This window comes from Rhinatrema bivittatum, chromosome 3, assembly GCF_901001135.1.
Source record: "Rhinatrema bivittatum chromosome 3, aRhiBiv1.1, whole genome shotgun sequence".
Lineage (NCBI taxonomy): Eukaryota > Metazoa > Chordata > Amphibia > Gymnophiona > Rhinatrematidae > Rhinatrema > Rhinatrema bivittatum.
The window spans coordinates 583,640,816-583,660,018 of record NC_042617.1 but is presented as its reverse complement, the minus strand read 5'-3'; the positions used below and the strand labels follow the sequence as shown (position 1 = coordinate 583,660,018).

At 46.1% G+C, this 19,203-nt stretch overlaps 1 protein-coding gene across 5 annotated transcripts in view; it reads right to left on the bottom strand.

Annotated features, from left to right (window-relative positions):
• EZR (ezrin) overlaps window positions 1–19,203 on the bottom strand; it is a 247,899-nt gene that overhangs the window by 15,560 nt on the left and 213,136 nt on the right. For all 5 annotated transcript variants that reach the window (XM_029596635.1, XM_029596636.1, XM_029596637.1 and 2 more), the window contains exons 10-11: window positions 16,857–16,987; window positions 5,546–5,706 (exon numbers count right to left, since the gene is read on the bottom strand). In XM_029596635.1, coding sequence (XP_029452495.1) covers window positions 5,546–5,706; window positions 16,857–16,987 — 292 coding nt within the window. The remainder of the gene's footprint in view (window positions 1–5,545; window positions 5,707–16,856; window positions 16,988–19,203) is intronic.

Genomic DNA, 19,203 nt, shown 5'->3' with positions numbered 1-19,203 from the left:
TGATAAGCCTAATTTAGATTTCTCAGACTGGAGCAGTCAAAATAAGTGCTAGTTTGCTAATTTACTTTACTTTATTTCCAGCAAAGAGATTTTATTTGCATAAAAAACCTCAAAAATATATATTTATTTATTTTTATTTATTTAAAAACATTTATATACCGACTTTCACAGACAAGTCTGACCAAAACGGTTCACAAATTCAAATATAAAAGAAAACAAAAAATAAAAATAAAAATCTAATAAATAAACAACTATGCAAATAAAACAAAACCAATAAAAATATAAAAATAAACAGATATATATATACCTGGGACTCTTTGCCATTGACTTTATCCTGGGCTGATTATAAATATAGAGGAATCCTATATGCTATAAGACATGGGACACCGATCTAGATGGTATAGTCTGAGTGCCAATTATCTAAGGTCCTTTTAAGCAAAGTGTATGTAAATATTTGCAATGTATTGTTAATTTGAGTGAAATTTTGCTCTATACTCCTGGGGGAATTCTGTGCAAAAAAATTTAAAATTCTGCAAACTTTATATTGGTCAAAATAACACAATTTACAAGACAGTCTTTAAGTAATTACATTTAAAATTAATACAGAAAAAAGTTATTACTTAAAGATGCAGAATTTTAAATATTTTGAGCAGAATTTCTCTAGAAATTCACTGTAAGAGTGTCCCTTCCACTCGCTCTCCCTACTCCCCTGGCCACTTTGACCTCTCAGGCCCCAAATCCTCCACCTGCCAGTATCTCTCCCCTCCATCTCTAGGCGCAACCCCTTCCACTCTATTGCCAGTCCCAGAGTTTGACTCCGTTCTCAGTACTGCCCCTCACACAGACTCTCTCTGTCTCTCCCTCTCTCACACACATGCTCCCTCTCTCTAATACACAAATACACACCCTCATATAGGCTCCCTCACTCTCTCGCGCACACTCATCCCCTCATACGGGGCCCTCTCTCTTGCATACACACCCACACAAGCTCCCTTTCTCTCTCACACATACATCCTCACACAGGCAACCTATGTATCTCTTAAACGCACCCCTTCACACAGGATCTGTCTCACACATACACAATCCCTTCACACAGGCTAGCACCCTCACATACACACGATCCCTTTTTCATACACACAAGCTCCCAATCTCTCACACACTCCTTCACAATCTCCTCATATAGGCTCCCTCTCTCTGAAACCCACAGAAGCATCCACAGAAGCATCCACAGAAGCATCCCTCCCCCGCTCTCTTACCTCCCATCTCTCTCTCACCCTCCCCTCCCCCATATAGGTTCTCTCTTTCTGAATCCCCTCCCCCACTCTCTTACCTCCCATGCTCTCTCTTACACCCTCCTGCTCTCTCTCACACACAAATTCTCTCTCACCAGGGCCTTTATGTTTGCTGTGAGTGGAGCACACACCGTTCGCGGCACACGGGGGCCTTCTATCTTCGCCGCGAATGGCGTGCCGGGGCTTCATCTTCGCTACAGACAGAGCACGTCCCACAGCACACGGGGGCCTTCGTCTTCGCGTGCTCCGTTTGCTGCATGCCAGGCTCTCCTCTGCTATTTTCTGCGCAGAATTTGGCAATTCTGCATTGGGGGGGGGGGGGGGGGAATTCTGCGCAAATTCTGTGCTCTGCAGTAGCACAGAATTCCCCCAGGACTAGGTCTATGACAGAATATTCTGCAGCATGCTGCTGAATATACCCAAATACGTTGCTAGTTAGCCAGATAAGTCTTATTTGGCTAATGTTTCTAACTTATCTGGTTAATTTAGCTAGATAAGTACTGATATTTAGAATTGTTCAATTAAGTTACCTGGTTAAGTATCTCTGCCCCAAAATCCTTATCCTTATCTGGATAAGTGGCGGCCACTAAACATGGCCAGATATTCAGCCACCTCCAGACCTTATTTTTCTAGTTAAGTGGAACTGAATATCGACCTCACAGTCGTTTGTAGGTGAAGAAGGAACAACTTGTCGCAAAGGGCTGTTCGGGAGCTGTCGAGAATCTGCACTGCTCCATTCTGATCTTGAATTTGAGCAACCATTTCTCTGAGTTTCTCACCACATAGTTGTTGCTCAAGCAAGGTAGGCCAGCCAACTTCTCTTGGACTTCTTCATGCATGTTGCTTACTCTAAGCCACTCCATATGTTGATTCCCAATTGAGGCTGACAAGGTACATGAAGTAGAATCAAACATTTCATACACAGATCTGAGCAGGTGATGGATGCCTTCTTCCTTGTTCAAAAGCAGCTGGGGGTAACAAATACCACTTCCATAGATTGTAGAAAAGGCTTTAGCTTCTGGATGCATTTGTAAATGTACTGCACATTTTAAACTGGTGGATAATGATGTCAGCAGAAAGCATGGAACTTTGAAATTTTTTTTTGCCGAAGTTATCAAGTAGTTGATGATCCTTTACTGGAGGCAAGTTTAAGTGAATTCTGGTCTTTTTTGCTTTTTTCATAGCAGACTCGATTACTACAGATTGGCATGGAAGTTGGACTACATTGAAACCTGGATACTTTTGAACTCTATATTTAAGGTCAAGTTTTCTCGCCATAGGGGCACCAGAGACAGGAGTTTCCCACATTCTCATCAGTAGAGTGTTGAGGATGTTGTGAACTGGAAAGGCTGCCAGATTGGACAGGGTGTCCAGAATTTGAAGCAAACCAAGTAATTCTGAATGGGAGTCTTGTTTTTATGGATATGGACTACCAGCTCTGTCCCCACCTTTTCCATAAACTTAGAGTAGGGTTAAGTCTTCCGGGGGAAAAGTGTGGACAGGAAAGTCTGGAAACAAGTCAGAAGGAATATCTGTAAAGTCTTTCTCTGAACCCACTGACAAGGGTTCACTTATTCAGGACTCCAATGACTAAAGAGGGTGAACTAGGAGATATATCTTTGCCATTCATCTCTGACCAACTAGCCTCGGCTGCTAGAGAGCACAATGATGAAGAAGCCCGAATCTCAGGTTCTGATGATGTGTTCAGGCCAATGGACAAGACTGGGACACTGGTCTGAGGAAGCATTGCAGTAATAGAGGAGAGGAGAAGTTGGTTGTTTTTTCCATCTCTCTAGACAGAGAGGCAAAGAAATTTCTCACCAAACCTGCAATCTGATCAAGTGACTGATATATTCTATGACATGATGTGAGCGGTGGTACATCCTCTTCCTAGACCAGTATAGGTTCCATCTGGACTAGTGGATTACTGGAGGCGAGCAGAATTATGCAACACACTGGGTCTGGTGTTTTCAAGCAAAGACCCTCTGAGAGCATCCTTGTTGGAGTGAGAATTCTAGTTATTGGAAGGGGTAGTGTTAACATGCCTCCCCCTCCCCTGCAGATCTAGGATAAGCTGAAAAAGGTTGTGTTGGTAGAGCAGCCTGTGAGCTTGTTGCATTGACAATTTTGATAAAGTGAAATGATTGGAAGCTTTGGATGAGTGGGGCTTCAACTGATTTGACTGTATTGAAGCTGGTGCAGAAGGAAGAGGTTGACCTAATGTGCATGCTGATGCTTCAGAGAGTTGGATGAACTGTGCAACTAGTGCGCAGAAGCTCCAAGGTGCATTGATGGAGCATGGGCTGCAGGCACAGCGGGCTTTGGTACATCATATGTCAGGTGCACCGGTGCATTATATGCATCGTGTGTGTCAAATGCATTGATGAGTCATACATTGAGTGCATTGGGGTGCCATGCGTCAAATGAAAGTGTGCATTGTGGGTCGAGTGACTTGGTGCATCGTGCGTTGAACGTTTTGATGGGATGCTCCGCACGTGGATGTTTTAACGCACCTTGGGCTGATGATGGCTGCTTCAACAGCGCCAGTGCACCACACTTGAAATGTTTGTGATTCTTCCACACAAGACTCCAACAGCTCCTAGTAATTGATGACACTTATTCTTCCATGGAGGGTGGCTGACCTTACTCAACCTCATGGCTGTGGCCTGGACCAATAAGAAAGTTATTGAGGAGCTCCTGCTCGACTCTTTTCCTGGCAAGGCAGAGGATGCTGCACTGAGAGAAGATAATCTGCTGCAACACTGAAGAGGTTTTCGAATTGCCCTGGAAGGTTGGGAGTGCAGGGACATTTGTCCACAGGCATAGCAATTTGCCTGGTCATGTTCCAGACCAAGGCACTGATAGCAGAGCTCATGACCGTTGGGGGGAGGACATTACTTTACCAAAAATGCAACTTTTAAAACCACTCAGCATTGGTATTTGTTTTTTCTCCAACATATTTAAAAGGCTAGACCTTTGAGCAGAAATTCCCCTTTGTATTATTTATTTAGGTAGCACTGAAAAGTGCTGTTGTGGATGCTGCTGAAGCAGTGAGATAACTATAAGAAAATATAATAAAGTAAAAAAATCCAATCTTAAGTTTTAGAAAAAAAAATATGAGGACAGACTGAGTACATATCCTTGCTTGTGCTCAAACAAAAAATGACTGAGGAGGATCATGAGACAATGCCCACACTGGAAACCCTGCACATGCTCAAGAGAGTTCAAAGTTCTACTTGCTGGGAGAGATGAGTCTGTTTGATGGTGCTGTTTTCTGAGAATAAGCAGGCTGAATAATGACTAATTCAGCCTGCTTATTCTCAGAAAACAGCAGGGGAGATTACCTAGGAGTCATTAATACAAATATTGCCTCAGAAATGCAATGAAAATCTGAAACAGAAAAAAAATTTCTTTGAATTATCAACTCAATTTCTAAAAAAAAAAAAAAAAGTTTGCAAGCACTGTAGCTTTCAGTTGCTATGATTATGGTAGTTAATTACACATTTAACTTAATGTGTAATTAATTACTATATGCAAATTTGAGTAAGGCAATTCTAGCAAGTCATATAATACAGTTGATGCAAACTTGCGAAACGGAATGTGAATTTTGAATTCATTTGATAAAAACTGTGAAGTCCATATTCAGCTGCTATGGGACTCAACTAGTTAGCCAGATATACTTATCCGGCTAACTTAGCCTATGGCTACATCGCTGAATATATCCAGATATCTTAAAGTTACCTGTATAAGTTTAGCTGGCTAACTTTAGGACAGGTGTTTAAGCCGACCAGAGTTAGCCGGATAAGTTATCCAGCTAATGCTGAATACTGGATAACTTATCCAGCTAACTCAGATTCTCCCCCGTTACACCTATTCTCCCCTCCCCCCCACACACACTTAGCCAGATAGCAATATTAATCCTTAAATATTTAAGTGGTGGAAGGAGAATATTTAAGAATTTGTTCAGCTAAGAGGCAGCCACTGACCATGGCCAAATATCTAAACCACGCCAATCAGCTGGATAAGTTGGAACTTATCTAGCCAAGTGGAGCTGAATATCGGCTTCTGTGTGTTTGGTGGCGATCTGCATCTAAATTTCATGGAAAAAATTTCCCTTCTTGCAACATGTGATGGATACTAACTTATGTTCTCCTGTACAATGCATCAGAAAACAAGCAAAGCAGCATGTCAGTCAACCAGGCAATTAAGGTGAACACCATCTGATGGGTTACAGTAATTACTATGATTCCTACCAGCTGCTCTTGGCTCTTGATCTGGTCAACTGTTTGCTTTTCCAGTTTTTCCTTGGCTTGAAGAGCAGCTAACCGTTCAGCCTCCAGACGTTCAGCCTCTTCCTGAGCTCGTATCCTCTCATCCTCCAGCTTTCGAGCTTTTTGAATCTGATCTGTAAGATCTACAGTAAAACAAAAAAATATATATGCGCTACTGTAAAATGAAACTGTGGAATTTGTTGCTAGAGGATTTGGTCAAGGCAACTAATATAGTTGAGTTTTAAAAGGGTTTAGATAAGTTCCTGGATGAAAAGTCCATAAATAGCTATTAACTAGGGGGGGGGGGGTCCATATTTAGTAAGCTGTTTAGTGGACAACATATCCTGCCACAGTTAGCCACATAACTTGTCCCATATATTCAGTAGTATAAATGCGCCACTGAATATAACCATCCTAAAATTATCCAGTTACATATAGCCAGATAACAAAAAAGCAGAGTTGCTTACCTGTAACAGGTGTTCTCCAAAGACAGCAGGATGTTAGTCTTCACACATGGGTGACATCATCAGATGCAGCCCGGCATGGAAAACTTTTGTCAAAGTTTCTAGAAACTGACACATACTGACTATGCCTAGCATGCCGCTAACCATGCGGGGTCCCTCTTCAGTTTTACATCATAGAGTTTGTGAAAACCCCCCCCCCCCCCAAAAAAAAACCCAACTCTGCGGTGTGGCAAGCAGGTTTCATGAAGACTAACATCCTGTTGTCCTTGGAGAACACCTGTTACAGGTAAGCAACTCTGCTTTCTCCAAGGACAAGCAGCATGGTAGTCCTCACACATGGGTGATAATGTAACTCCAGGCTGCTCCCAACATGAACAGCATAGAACAGGTGCCAATGTGCACAATAACTAGAGCTGCGAAAACTAGGGGAGCAGGCCTGCACCCAAGAACAGGGCCCATGGTAGGAAAAGTCAGGGTTTCATGGCTGAAACAGATTACAGAGGACTGACTGTCCAAAACAACTTACGTCGGCAATCCTTATCCAGGCAATAATGAGAGGCAAATGTTTGGAGCGAACTCCAGGTTTACAACCTGCAAATCTCGTGAATAAGGATGGCATGCAAGTGAGCCACCGAAAATGACATGGCCTTAACAGAATGAACCTTGATGCGACCTTTAAGCTGCAAGCCCACTTGTGGGTAGCAGAAGGTCTGCTTAGACACCACAACCCCCAACCTGTTTTTGTCGAAGGAGACAAAAAGTTGAGTGGACAGACGGTGAGGAGCCATCCGTTGCAGATAAAAGGCCAGAGCGCTTTTACAAGCAGTGCCCGCTCACCTTGGTGAGCTTGCGACCTTCGAAAAAAGGAAGGTAGGACAATGGACTGATTGAGATAGAACTCAGAGACCACCTTAGGGAGGAACTTCAGATGCGTACGTAGGACCACCTTATGACAAAATTAGATATAAGGTGGGTATGACACCAGAGCTTGCAGTTTGCTGACCCTGCATGTTGAAATAAAAGAAAAATTACTCACCTAGTAATTTTCATTCCTGTAGTACCACGGATCAGTCCAGACAGTGGGTTATATCCCCCTTCCAGCAGATGGAGTCAGAGCAAAAACTGTAAGGACGATCCCTAATAGGTTGGAGCGCCCTCTGCGTCCCTTCAGTATAGAGAATATCAAAGCCAGAAAGTACATGGTATGGATCAACAAATATAAACTTTGAACTGTAAACTCAATTGGAAACAGATAACTCTTAGTAATACTCGTAGAACTTGCAAAAGGAACTGGTATACAGACTGATAAAGCAGAAAACGAGCTGGGCTCAGTCCAGACAGGGAGGGCATCTGGACTGATCTGTGGTACTACAGGAACGAAAATTTGCAGGTGAGTAATAATTTTCTTTTCCCTGTACATACCCAGATCAGTCCAGACAGTGGGATGTACCAAAGCTTCCCTACTAGGGTGGCCCGTGGATAGCCCAGCACGAAGAACTTGAGCACCAAAAGAGCCAAACTCCGGAGAAGGAACATGCAAGCGATAATGACAAAAGTGTGCAACGATTTCCAGGTAGCTGCTCTACATATCTCCTGAGTAGAGACAGATTGGATTTCCGCCCAAGAGGTAGCCTGGGAGCGCAGGGAATGAGCCTTGATACCCGCAGGAGGCATATGTCCAGAACTGATGTAAGCGGAAGAAATTGCGTCCTTTAACCACCATGCAATGGTGGTTTTGGAAGCCTTGCAGCCTCTTTTGGGACCACCCCAGAGAACAAAGAGATGATCTGTCAGATGAAAAGGATTAGTAGCTTCCAAATAGTAGAAGAGAACCCGTTTTACTTCAAGTCGCTTGAGATCTCTAGGACTGTCCTCCAGGACACGGACTGGTTCAGATGGAAAGCGGAAACCACCTTAGGTAAGAAAGCTGGTATCGTGCGTAATGAAACTCCCGAGTCCGAAAAACGGAGGGAAGGTTCCCTGCATGACAAAGTCTGACATGTTTTACCCCTTGCAAAAACCGGATAATGTCAGGATGGGAAGACAGACGAAGTCCATCAGAACGACCCAGAAGGACCCAGATGGCTGCCACAGGGAATTGTAGGCCAGGCCCTTCTCCAAGCCTTTCTGGAGGAAGGAGAGGACGGTGGAAATGGACGCCTGCCGAGGCGAGACATGCATATTGATACACCAAGTTTCAAAAACTTTCCAGACCTGGACATAAGCAATGGACGTAGATGGCTTACACGCTTGAAGGAGGGTGGAAATAACCTCGTCCGGGTACCTGCGCCTTCTCAACCTGCGCCATTCAAAAGCCAGGCCGCAAGACAGAAGTGATCTACCCGGTCGAAAAATACTGGGCTTTGTCAGAGGAAGTGCGGGAGATGACCCAGCCGCAGGGGACCGTCCACTGCCAGGTTGACCAAGTCTGCGAACCAAAGTCTTCGAGCCCATTCCAGAGCCACCAGGATTACTGGACCCTGATGAAGTTCTATTCTCCGTAGTACCTTCCCCACCAGCGGCCAGGGAGGAAACACATAGAGAAGAAAGTCCCGTGGCCATGGAAGGACCAGGGCTTCTTCTCCCTCCGCGCCGTGCTCCCTTCTGGGACTGAAGAAGCACAAGGCTTTCGCATTCCGTTGTGTGGCCATCAGATCTAGATGGGGAGTCCCCCATCACCGCACTAGGAGCTGCATTGCTTCGTCGGAGAGCTCCCACTCTCCGGGATCCAAGTGTTGGCAACTTAAGAAGTCTGCTTGAACATTGTCCACCTCCGGAATGTGGACAATGGAGCTCCGCCCATGCCATCAATTGGTCTGTCTCTCAGGAGACGTTTCGACTTCTCGTGCCTCCCTGGCAGTTGATTTATACTACTGTAATTGCGTTGTCAGAAAGAATGCGCACCGCTTGCTCTTGGACTAAGGGGAGGAAACGGTGCAGCACCAGCCAAACCGCCCTGGGCTCCAGACAGTTGATGGGCCATGTCGCCTGGGGGGGGGGAGTCCATTGCCCCTGAGTCGATTGCATCCCACACACAGCTCCCCAGCGGAGAGGCTGGCATCCGTGGTGACAATCACCCACTGTGGAATCTCCAGATCCACCCCTTGCAACAGGTGGTCCAGGCTGGTCCACCAGCGCAGGCTGTGTCTGGCCGGGTCCAGGAGTGGAAGAGGAGCCTGAAAGTCTCGGGACACCGGCTTCCAGCGAGAGTAACGCCTGTTGTAATGGACACATATGGGCAAAAGCCCACGGCACTAAGTCTATAGTGGAAGCCATAGATCCCAGCACCTGAAGGTAGTCCCAGGCTGTGGAAATGGGGAGATCCCGGAAGTGTAGGACCTGAGCTATGAGAGAATCTGCCCGATCCTGGAGTAGGAAGACTTTCCCTTGTCTGGTGTTGAAGTGTGCTCCTAGGAAATTGATAGTCTGTGAGGGGGTGAGATGGCTCTTGGCAAGGTTGATGACCCATCCCAAGGAGCGCAGGAAGTGGAGAACCCTGTCAATAGCCTGTTAGCACAGTTCCCGGGACTTCGCCCGGAGGAGCCAGTGGTCCAGATAAGGATGAACTAGGATGAACTAGGATTCCCTCCTTTCGGAGAGCGGCGGCTACCACTATCATGACTTTGGTGAACGTCCTTGGCGCAGTCGCCAGACCAAATGGCAGAGCCTGAAATTGAAAATGCTGTCGGAGAATCTTGAAGCGAAGGAAGCGTTGATGTGCTTGAAGTATAGGAATATGTAGATAAGCCAAACAACAATATTATTGGGAAATAACTAGTATACAATTAATGGTAAAGAATAACTAGCTATGTGTAGGTTGCCGAGAATCTGCTTGGATTTTCAATATTATATTGTTTAAAATCATACAACTTTATTACTCAATATAACTGAGCTATTTTTTTACTACAGAGAAAAGACCTCAGCATTGGCAAGAGATCCGAAAACTTGGAAACTACTTGAAAGCCAATTGTTTCAGTCACCGGTCTTATATTCTCTTATTTTTATTTTTAACTTAATAAAATTATTCAAAAACCTCCATTTTTGTTTATATGGTGTCACTTATTTTAATGTTAACCTATTATCTGGTGAACTGTTGTTAGCAATGTCAATTGTTATTGACTATCATATCCAAAGACTCATTTAAGTGCCATTAACTTCACATGATTTTTTATGGTGGTGGTCAAACCTTTTGAATTGGAGGCACGGCAGCGCAGCAAAACAAAAGTTTTCACATTGCAAGCGCCAGATAAGTGCTCCATTTATAAAACTAAAATTGGTCGGGATTGATTAAAAGTACTGACAACGGTCAAATAGACCTTTTGCGCTGGAGGCACGGCAGTGCGGCTCAATCAAAGTTGCATATTGCAAGCGCTAGACAAGTGCTCCGCTATAACAGTAAAAGTTGGGATTATTCAGAAGTATTGAAAAATTGGACTTTAGAACGTGTTTTACAAAAAGAGACATTGTCTATTGTTGAAGTTTTGAAAGAAACTCATAAGAAGGGCTATCAAGAAAGGATTTTAACAAGTGTTGCAGAGAAAATTGTTGAAAGGTATCACTTTGGTCAACAAGCTGGTGATGAAAAGGAGTACATCAAATACAATATTTAGCATTTAAAGATAAGAAGCGTTATAATCATAATATTCAAAGAAAAAGATATTTTCAAGGTTAGAGACACAATGAGACAGCCATGATTTTTAGAAAAATATGTAGATAAGCCTTCATCAAGTTCAGTGAGGCTAGAAACTCCCCTGTGTGGACTGCTGCGATCACCAAACACAACGTTTCCATCTGGAAATGCAGGATCTTGAGGGCCCTTTTGACCCTTGCTCTGCAAGGGCACTGGGAGGATGGCCCCCAATCTCAGAAGACGATCCAGCATCTGCCTTACAATGACTTGCTTCTTCACCGGGCCACAGGGGGAGAAGACAAACCGGTCTCTTAGATGCCGAGCAAATTCTAACGCGAAACCGTGATTTATGATATCCAAGACCCACTGGTCTGAGGTGATCTTGACCCACTCCTCGTAGAAGAGCGCCAGTCGTCCCCCTATCTTGGGAATTGAGAAGTGGGTCAGCAATACTTCATTGTGTGGACTTGGGAGCCCCTTGGGCGGGGTTATCCCTGGATTGTCTTCGGCCACGAAAGGAATGGGACCAGGACTGCGAACAAGAGGAGATTGGTCTCTGAGGAACTGATCTAGACTGACGAAAACGATGCTGGCCCCTGAAGCGGGTGCACGTTGAGCTGAAGGTCCTGTAACTCCAAGGTTTATCTTCAGGCAACTTATGCACTTTATTCTCTCCAAGGGACTGGATGAGCTGTTCCAATTCTTCAACAAAGAGCAATTTGCCCTTGAAGGGCAAGGAGCCGAGCCGAGCTTTGGAGGAAGAATCCGCTGACCAATTTCTGAGCCAAAGAAGGCGTCTGGCTGAGACGGCGGAGACCATGGATCTGGCCAGGACTCGGAGGAGATCATACAGAGCATCCGCTCCATATGCAATTGCCGCCTCCGGACGGTCCGCTTGCCGTGCTTCGTCAAGGGTGCAGCTCTTGAGCCCCTAACAATTGCTGCATCCAACATAGTCCCGCTCGTTGCATGAGAGAGCTGCAGACTGCCGCTCGGAACCCAAGAGCAGAAACTTCGAAGATTCTCTTCAAATACACTTCAAGTTTACGATCCTGGATGTCTTTTAGCGCGGTACCGCCAGTAACTGGGATAGTTGTCCTCTTTGTGACCGCGGACACAGATCCATCAACGCTGGGTACTTTGAGAAAATCCAAAGATTCTTCTGGAAGTGGATAAAGCTTGTCCATTGCTCTGCCGACCCTGAGAGAACCATCAGGAACATCTCACTCTCTTGACAACAATTGGAGAAGCCTGGGATGAAAAGGAAAAGTCTTCGCTGGTGGACGGAGACCCACCAGGACAGAGTCCCCTTTCTCCCAGTCGTACTGGGCACAGCAGGCTCTTGCGGAGCCTCAATATCTAATTCATCCAGGACCTGGGGGATGAGGGGGTCCAATTCGTCCCTCTGAAAGAGCCGTATGACACAGCGGTCATCCCCATCCAATTGTGGCGTCGGATCATCCAGGTCCACGTCAGGATTCTGAGGAGGGGGGGGGGCCAGATTGGGTGGTTGTGAGACCACCCGTACTCTAGAGGCTCCAGTTCCCGGTAATTGAGTGACCCCTGCCCCTGGAATTACAAGTGGTGCGGGAACTTGAATGAGGTCTGGAGAATCCCCATTCCCTTCAATCCTGGGGATTTTGGGTGGGGGAGGGAGAGCTGCTGCATCTTGAGAGAGGCGAGCTAAATAGGCATTATGAGTAAGCAAAATAAATTCTGGAGAGAATGGCCCCGGGGGGGGGCCCACATTCAGCTGCCCCGATGTTAAATTAGCCTCGGGTGGGACTGTTGGAGTTAGAATCGGTGGGGGAGGCGAAGATCCGGAGTCGGCAGAGAGATCGGGAGGGAGAGAAGCAGGCAGCTGCACATCCAAGATGGCCGCCGTTCCCTCTTCAGACGGGAACGGGGCCGCCCTCTCAGCTGGCAGGCGCGCAGAAGCGTGCGAAAAAGAACGTCCACCTTGCCTCAAGGAGCCCTCCCCACTGGGGAGGCACCTCGCACATAGGCCCTCGTGGGAGTCTGGACCCGGACTCCCCGCAGGCGGAACATCGCATTGGACGCGGCATGGGAGAGAGAGAGAGACGGAGCTAAAACTCTCCCGGAGGCTGTCAGCAGCAGCAGCAAGACAGGAGACAGAGGAATGGCACTTCTCTGTCTCAGCTACCCCGAGGAAGCGACGTCTCAGGGCGGGTTGCGGGGGGGCGAGGTTGGATCCACCAACGTTCACCCCGGGACAGCTAACTTAACAAGGCTGAAATGAAAAAAGTACAAAAAACTTACCCCAATGCACAGATAGAGGAAGAAAACAATTAAAAACTGTCCCTGACAGTTCTGCCTGCAAGCTCAGAGATGGGAGTAAATTAAAAGACACTGAAAATTCTCTCTCTTTTTTTTTTTTTTAAAGTTGATCCATACAGAAAAAAAGAACAACCCTGAGGAAAGTAAAGGAAAGGAAACAAAACCTATCCAACTATACTGAGGAACCGCAGGTGCCACCTTTCATTTGCTGGAGTCAGAGTAATACTGAAGGGACGCAGAAGGAGCTCCAACCTATTAGGGGCCGTGCTTACAGTTTTTGCTCTGACTCCATCTGCTGGAAGGGGGACATAACCCACTGTCTGGACTGATCCGGGTACGTACAGGGAACCGCTATCAAGAAGCTGTTCTTCCAGGATAGGTACCGTATTTTTCGCTCCATAAGACGCACTTTTTTTCCCCCAAAAGTGGAAAATGTCTGTGCACTTTATGGAGCGAATGTAGCGTCGCAGACCATGCGAAACCTCTCCCTCGGTTCGGGCATTAAAATTAAAAAAGCTGATTGTCTCGCCGCAAACCGGCTCAGTTTGCACCCTCTCTGGCTTCCAGCAGTAGCGGGTGGAAGAGGCTTCAAACACCATGTCAGCACTGCTCCTCTGAAGGAGAGGGCACTGGGGGCACTGACGAAAACTGGTCGATGACATGAAAAAAGTTTGTATGCTGTAGAATGGACACTTTGCTTGTAGCTGAAAATCAGCTTAATGGTTGAAGTGTGACGGGTTTTTCAAAATTTAACCCGCAGTGTGGAGCTAGACGCGAATACTGAAACCATCGCGGGGGAATGGTGCTTCAAACAACCCGATGTTTATTGAGAAGTGGAGCGGACCGGGTAGGTCTCCCAATGTAAAGTAAGTAAGAGATGGGACCGGCGACCTTCTCAGCCGCGGTGTATTTCAGAAAGGATTTTCAGAATTTAAGCCATTATAAGGGTGGGCACGGATGCCGGAACCATCACGGGAAGAAAAATAAGTTTGAACAACCCGATGTCTCGAAGATGAAAAGTGCGAGCAGTATTTAAATATCGAATGGACCGGGAAGGTCTCGCAAAGTGTCCATTCTACAGCATACAAACCTGTGAATCTTCCGGTCCCCCTGACGCAGCCCTGATGCGAAACACGGCCGTGCCGGGGTCCTTCGCATTTACACTCTTGTTTACTGTGCTATTTAGTTCCATGCACAGTGTTTTGAGTGCATATGTAACATAAAAGAATCCCTGTTGATGAACTGTTATTGTCCAGTACGATTTTTGCCACCCATTTCTCCTTCCTACCCTCCAAAGCTTTATGTAAGCCCCCTGTCATGTGAAAAAGTTATGCCGGGGGTACTGCCATTCTCCACATTTTGAAAAATGACGGGCCAGCATCCCCATACTCTCCCCCACCAGTAGGCAATCACCCTCCCACCCAAAGTCACAACACTGCAGCAAACCCCTTTCGTACATCATCCCCACTCGCAAGCAGGCTCACTTGAATACGATGAAATACTAGCTGGGAGGACAGAAGTTCTGTTCCCCCCATTACTCTGCTGATAATACTGACAGCGTACACTCTCAGCATCGTTGGCGCAAAGCTAAATAGTGGGAGGGAGGTAAGGGAGGGTGCTGGGGGGTTGCTGGCTCCCCCAAGCATAAGTTTTCCACAGGGTGGGAGGTTACAGCTTCTCCTCCTCCCACAAGGGTTACACAAAGTTTTGTGGGTTTTGGGGTAGGGGGTGGGGGCCACTAATTTTTCTGCATGGGAAGAGGGAAAGGGTGATGGGCTGAAGGGAAAGGGAAATCAAGCTGTGGCTGGCCCGAGAGAGGTTTGTTTGTTTTATTTAAACGTATCCAAATATATGTACCTAGACAACTTTAGCCATCTATGTTCAAATGGCATGGCTCAGTTATTCAGATAACTTTAGCTGAGTATACTGAGCGGGAGATGTGTCCTCTGAATATTTGGCTAAAGTAAGCCGATAACGTTAACTGCAAACCTTAGCTGTCCACTGGCTTACTGAATGTGGACTTCTTAGATACTTTATACTTATAAACCTAACCTCTAACACATGTTCTGCAGAACTGGAGAGTTTGATTTCTTAAACACTTATAATCTGTGTCATACAGATGTGTCCTGCTGCCATACAGATGACAGATGTTCAGTTCCTAGATTAGGTTTCTACTCTCCTGGCCAGCGGAAGTTGGGGATACACAGGAGGCAGCAAATCACAGCCTTTGGTGGGGAATGCCAATCATCGTATAACGGTGACACATCGAGGTAGATATTCAGCGGGCCCAGGTATTTAACGGCATCAGCTAAGTTTGCTGCTGAAAATACCTAGCTAGATGCCTGGGTAGGATGCGTATTTTGCTGACCAGACTCACTTGGCTTGAATAACAGGAGTCCCTGTGTAAACTATAGCCACGCCCCTGGAACGCCTCCACCACTGGCTCTTTTCATCTGGCTAAATTCCTTGTGCTAATGGGTCTCTAAAATGACTGAGCTAAGTGACTTTGTGGGAGGTGGAGAGATGGGAGGGAAGTGTAAAATGGGAAAATCCTCACTCAGGCAGTTGTGAATAAAGGTGGATGATGGTTCCAATTGAGCTGGAACCCTGAAAAGCAGGAAGAAAAACCATTCATGAACAATAGGTAAGCCCTCCCGGGGTCTTTTTATGGTGAACTATGTTTCCTCTACAAATAATGCAAGAGCAGCGAGCATTTTTCAAGGATAACAATTTTTAAAGCCATTTAGACAGGTAAATAATGATTTACATGTGGGAATGGGCTTCACCTGCCTAAAAGTATGCGCCATGTTCAGGGCGTGTACTTTGGGGCGCAGTTAGAGGAGACATTCCCAGGAGAGGCACGTCTTGGGTAGGCTTGCGAAATGTGTGTAGATTAAAACTGAAAATCTACAAGTTATTTTCTATGAAAAATATACTCGCACATAAAGCTCAGTGCAAATTTCAAAGGGAAAGTATGCCTTAGGGATGTGAATCGGGCTTCGGACGATTGAAAATATCGGACGATTATTTTCAAAATCGTCAGAAATCGGGGGCTCCCGATAAGAGAACCCCACGATTTTGTTCCTGGGGTTCTCTTATCGTTTTGGGGGAGGGCGGGAAAAACGGCACACCAAAACAATCCCTAAACCCACCCCGACCCTTTAAAACTAATCCCTTAGCTTCCCCCACCCTCCCGAACCCCCCCAAAACTTTTTACAAGTACCTGGTGGTCCAGTGAGGGTCCCGGGAGCCATCTCCCGCTCTCGGGCCGTCGGCTGCCACTAATCAAAATGGAGCCGATGGCCCTTTGCCCTTACCATGTGACAGGGTATCCGTGCCATTGGCCGGCCCCTGTCACATGGTAGGAGCACTGGATGGCCCGCGCCATTTTTAAAGATGGCGCCGGCCGTCCATTACTCCTACCATGTGACAAGGCCTGGCCAATGGCACGGATACCCTGTCACATGGTAAGGGCAAAGGGCCATCGGCGCCATTTTTATTAGTGGCAGCCAACGGCCCCGAGAGCGGGAGATCGCTCCCGGGACTTCCACTGGACCACCAGGTACTTGTAAAATGTTTTAGGGGGGTTTGGGAGGGTGGGGAAGGCTAAGGGAACAGTTTTAAAGGGTCGGGTGGGTTTTTTTGTTTATCGGCTCGGGCACAGCTGATAAACAAAACCACGATCGGGCCGCACAAAAGAAAATTAACGATGTGAATCGGAACCGATTCCGGTTCCGATTCACATCTCTAGTATGCCTACATTTTCCCTAGGAAATCTGGCATAAAGTCCACTTGTTCGTGGTACAGCTGAAATATGATTTTTAAAAACTGAAGGAGTGGGTAAGTAATAAGAGTTCTGTAAAGGAATAGGAAAACACAGTGTATAAGTGCTATGGTTTACCTCTCTCTGCCCTCTTTATTTGGTGCTCATAGTCATGCAACCTCAGCATCAGTTCCTCTTTCTCCCTTATCATCAGCTCCTTCTCTTTTTCTACAGCCTCTCTTTTTTTCTTCTCAGACGCCAACTGTTCTCTACGCAGGAAAAAAATAGTGGTAAAATGCTAGCAGGAAGGCAGACTTGCAGAAACAAAAACTTACTTTCCATTGAAAGAATGTAGCTTTTTCTAAGCTTGGTGGTAAAATTAGGATGCCTAGACTACAGGGTAAAAAGAAAAAACAAAATGAATTTCTCAGTTCTGAAAGACAAAACGGCAGATTAGAGAGGCCAGGAGGTCTCACAATAGAGGCCCAATTTCTTAAGACATTGAGGTCCATATTCCATAACTCTGAAGCAATCTGGATAAATGACGATTTGGGCACTCGTCTGCCTAAATTCTAGCCGGCTAGGTTAGGGGCATTCCGGGGGCGTAAAGAAGAGCTGAATTAGCTTGCTAAGTTATCCAGCTGACTCCAGAATTTAAAGTTAGTCGGCTGTCCGAAAGTTAATCACCTAACTTTACGATAGTCGGTTATATTCAATAGTGAGGCTGCACCATTGAATATACCTCCAAAGTTAGCTGGGTAAATTTATCTGGAAAATGACTGACTATGGACCTGACTGTGAAGGTGTGTATGTATACATACTAGATAGATATAATTACAAACACATATTTACATTACAATATTTTTTTTACTTACCTATGTAATTCATGGATCTCTACTATATTCTAGGGCAGGGGTTCTCAACCTTTCCTTTTATTGGGACACACCTGACAGATGATGCTCACATGCATCACCCACTCAACACAATTACTGCCATGGGGATAAATGCATCCACAGAAGTCCCCCGACGACGTGGGCAGAGCAGAACTAGGAAATTTCCCTGTACAACTCATCATACAAAAAATACATTCTGATTCTGGTGTCATCTTAGTAAAAGCAACACAAACTCCCTCTACTACTAGGCACATTGTAAATTACAAAACGTGAAAAAGACCCCTCAGCACATTTGTAGCAATCTTGTCATACAATAGCAGCGCTTCCATTAAGGACTCAAGCAATAGCCCTACCTATGAAAAAGCAGCATTGCACAACCAATGCACATCCTATTGAGAAAACACAAATAAGACCAATACAAATCCCTACATGCTAGTTACATACCTCACCCCGACTGTACACATAGTACACAGGTACATGACCTTCACCAAATCTAATTATAATCAAGAGGAAAGTTGCCCGGCACCTGCATTTCTGAAATCCAAACTAAGTTCTGCCCCTCCTTTCCTGAAGTCTCCGGCTCCACCCCTCCTCACTGTGTATGGAAATTGAGCTCCATCCCACTTTCTCGGTATTGTCTAATCCACTGCTACTGCCACTCACTGAAACTGAGCTCTACCCCTCTACCTGGCTGTCCAATCCCCTCTGTACTAGCACTCAGTACACCCAAGCCCAGCTTGCACTCTCCTACCATGCATCTCCATTATGCACTTCCTATACCAAGGATGGGCAATTCCGGCCCTCAAGGGCTGCAAAGATTTCCCTATGCATGCAGCTTGCTCTCATGTGCATTCAAAATGTACTTCATGCAGGTTCAATAAGGAGATCATGAAAATCCGGTCCGGAATTGCCCAACCCTATCCTATACTTCGCAGTATTTGCCCGTCCTTGGACTGGATTTTACTACTCGTGCAGAATAATAGACCACAAAAACTGGACTAGAACCATAAACAGAAATACGTGTCCTTCAATTCTAAGCAAATTACAAAGACAGAAGAAATGCACATTTCCAAAACGAACCTATTATGGCTCCTGCACCCTGTCACTTCCCCTCCATGCCCACATCATCCCTCACTGCTTCCAACTACTCTTTCCCAATTATCCCCTCACATCTCTACACAACATTCGTGACCACCCTCCCCCGCATCATCTTCTCCAGGCTACCTCTCTCCCCCGCTCAAATTTTCCCTAACCCCTTCCCTCCCCTTTCCCTCCCCCTGCTCAGCTGATCCCTGACCACCTCTTTACCACCCCTTCCTGCTCAGCATCTCCAACCTCCCCTCACACTCTCTCTGACCACCCAGCAGATGCCTGAACCACTCTCCCCACGTCTCTGCCTAGCAGTACCCACACCTTGCTTCTCCTTCCCACCCCTCCACCTGCCTAGCAGCATCCACATTTCTCCCTCCTACTGGCTCTCAGCCGGCACAAAAGCCTCCAGCACAGAATCTCCTTCCCTCCTTGCCAGCAGCAGAGGAAGGCCACAAGCACTGGAGAGAGGAGAAAGTAGCAGCAGATATCAGCAGTGGATC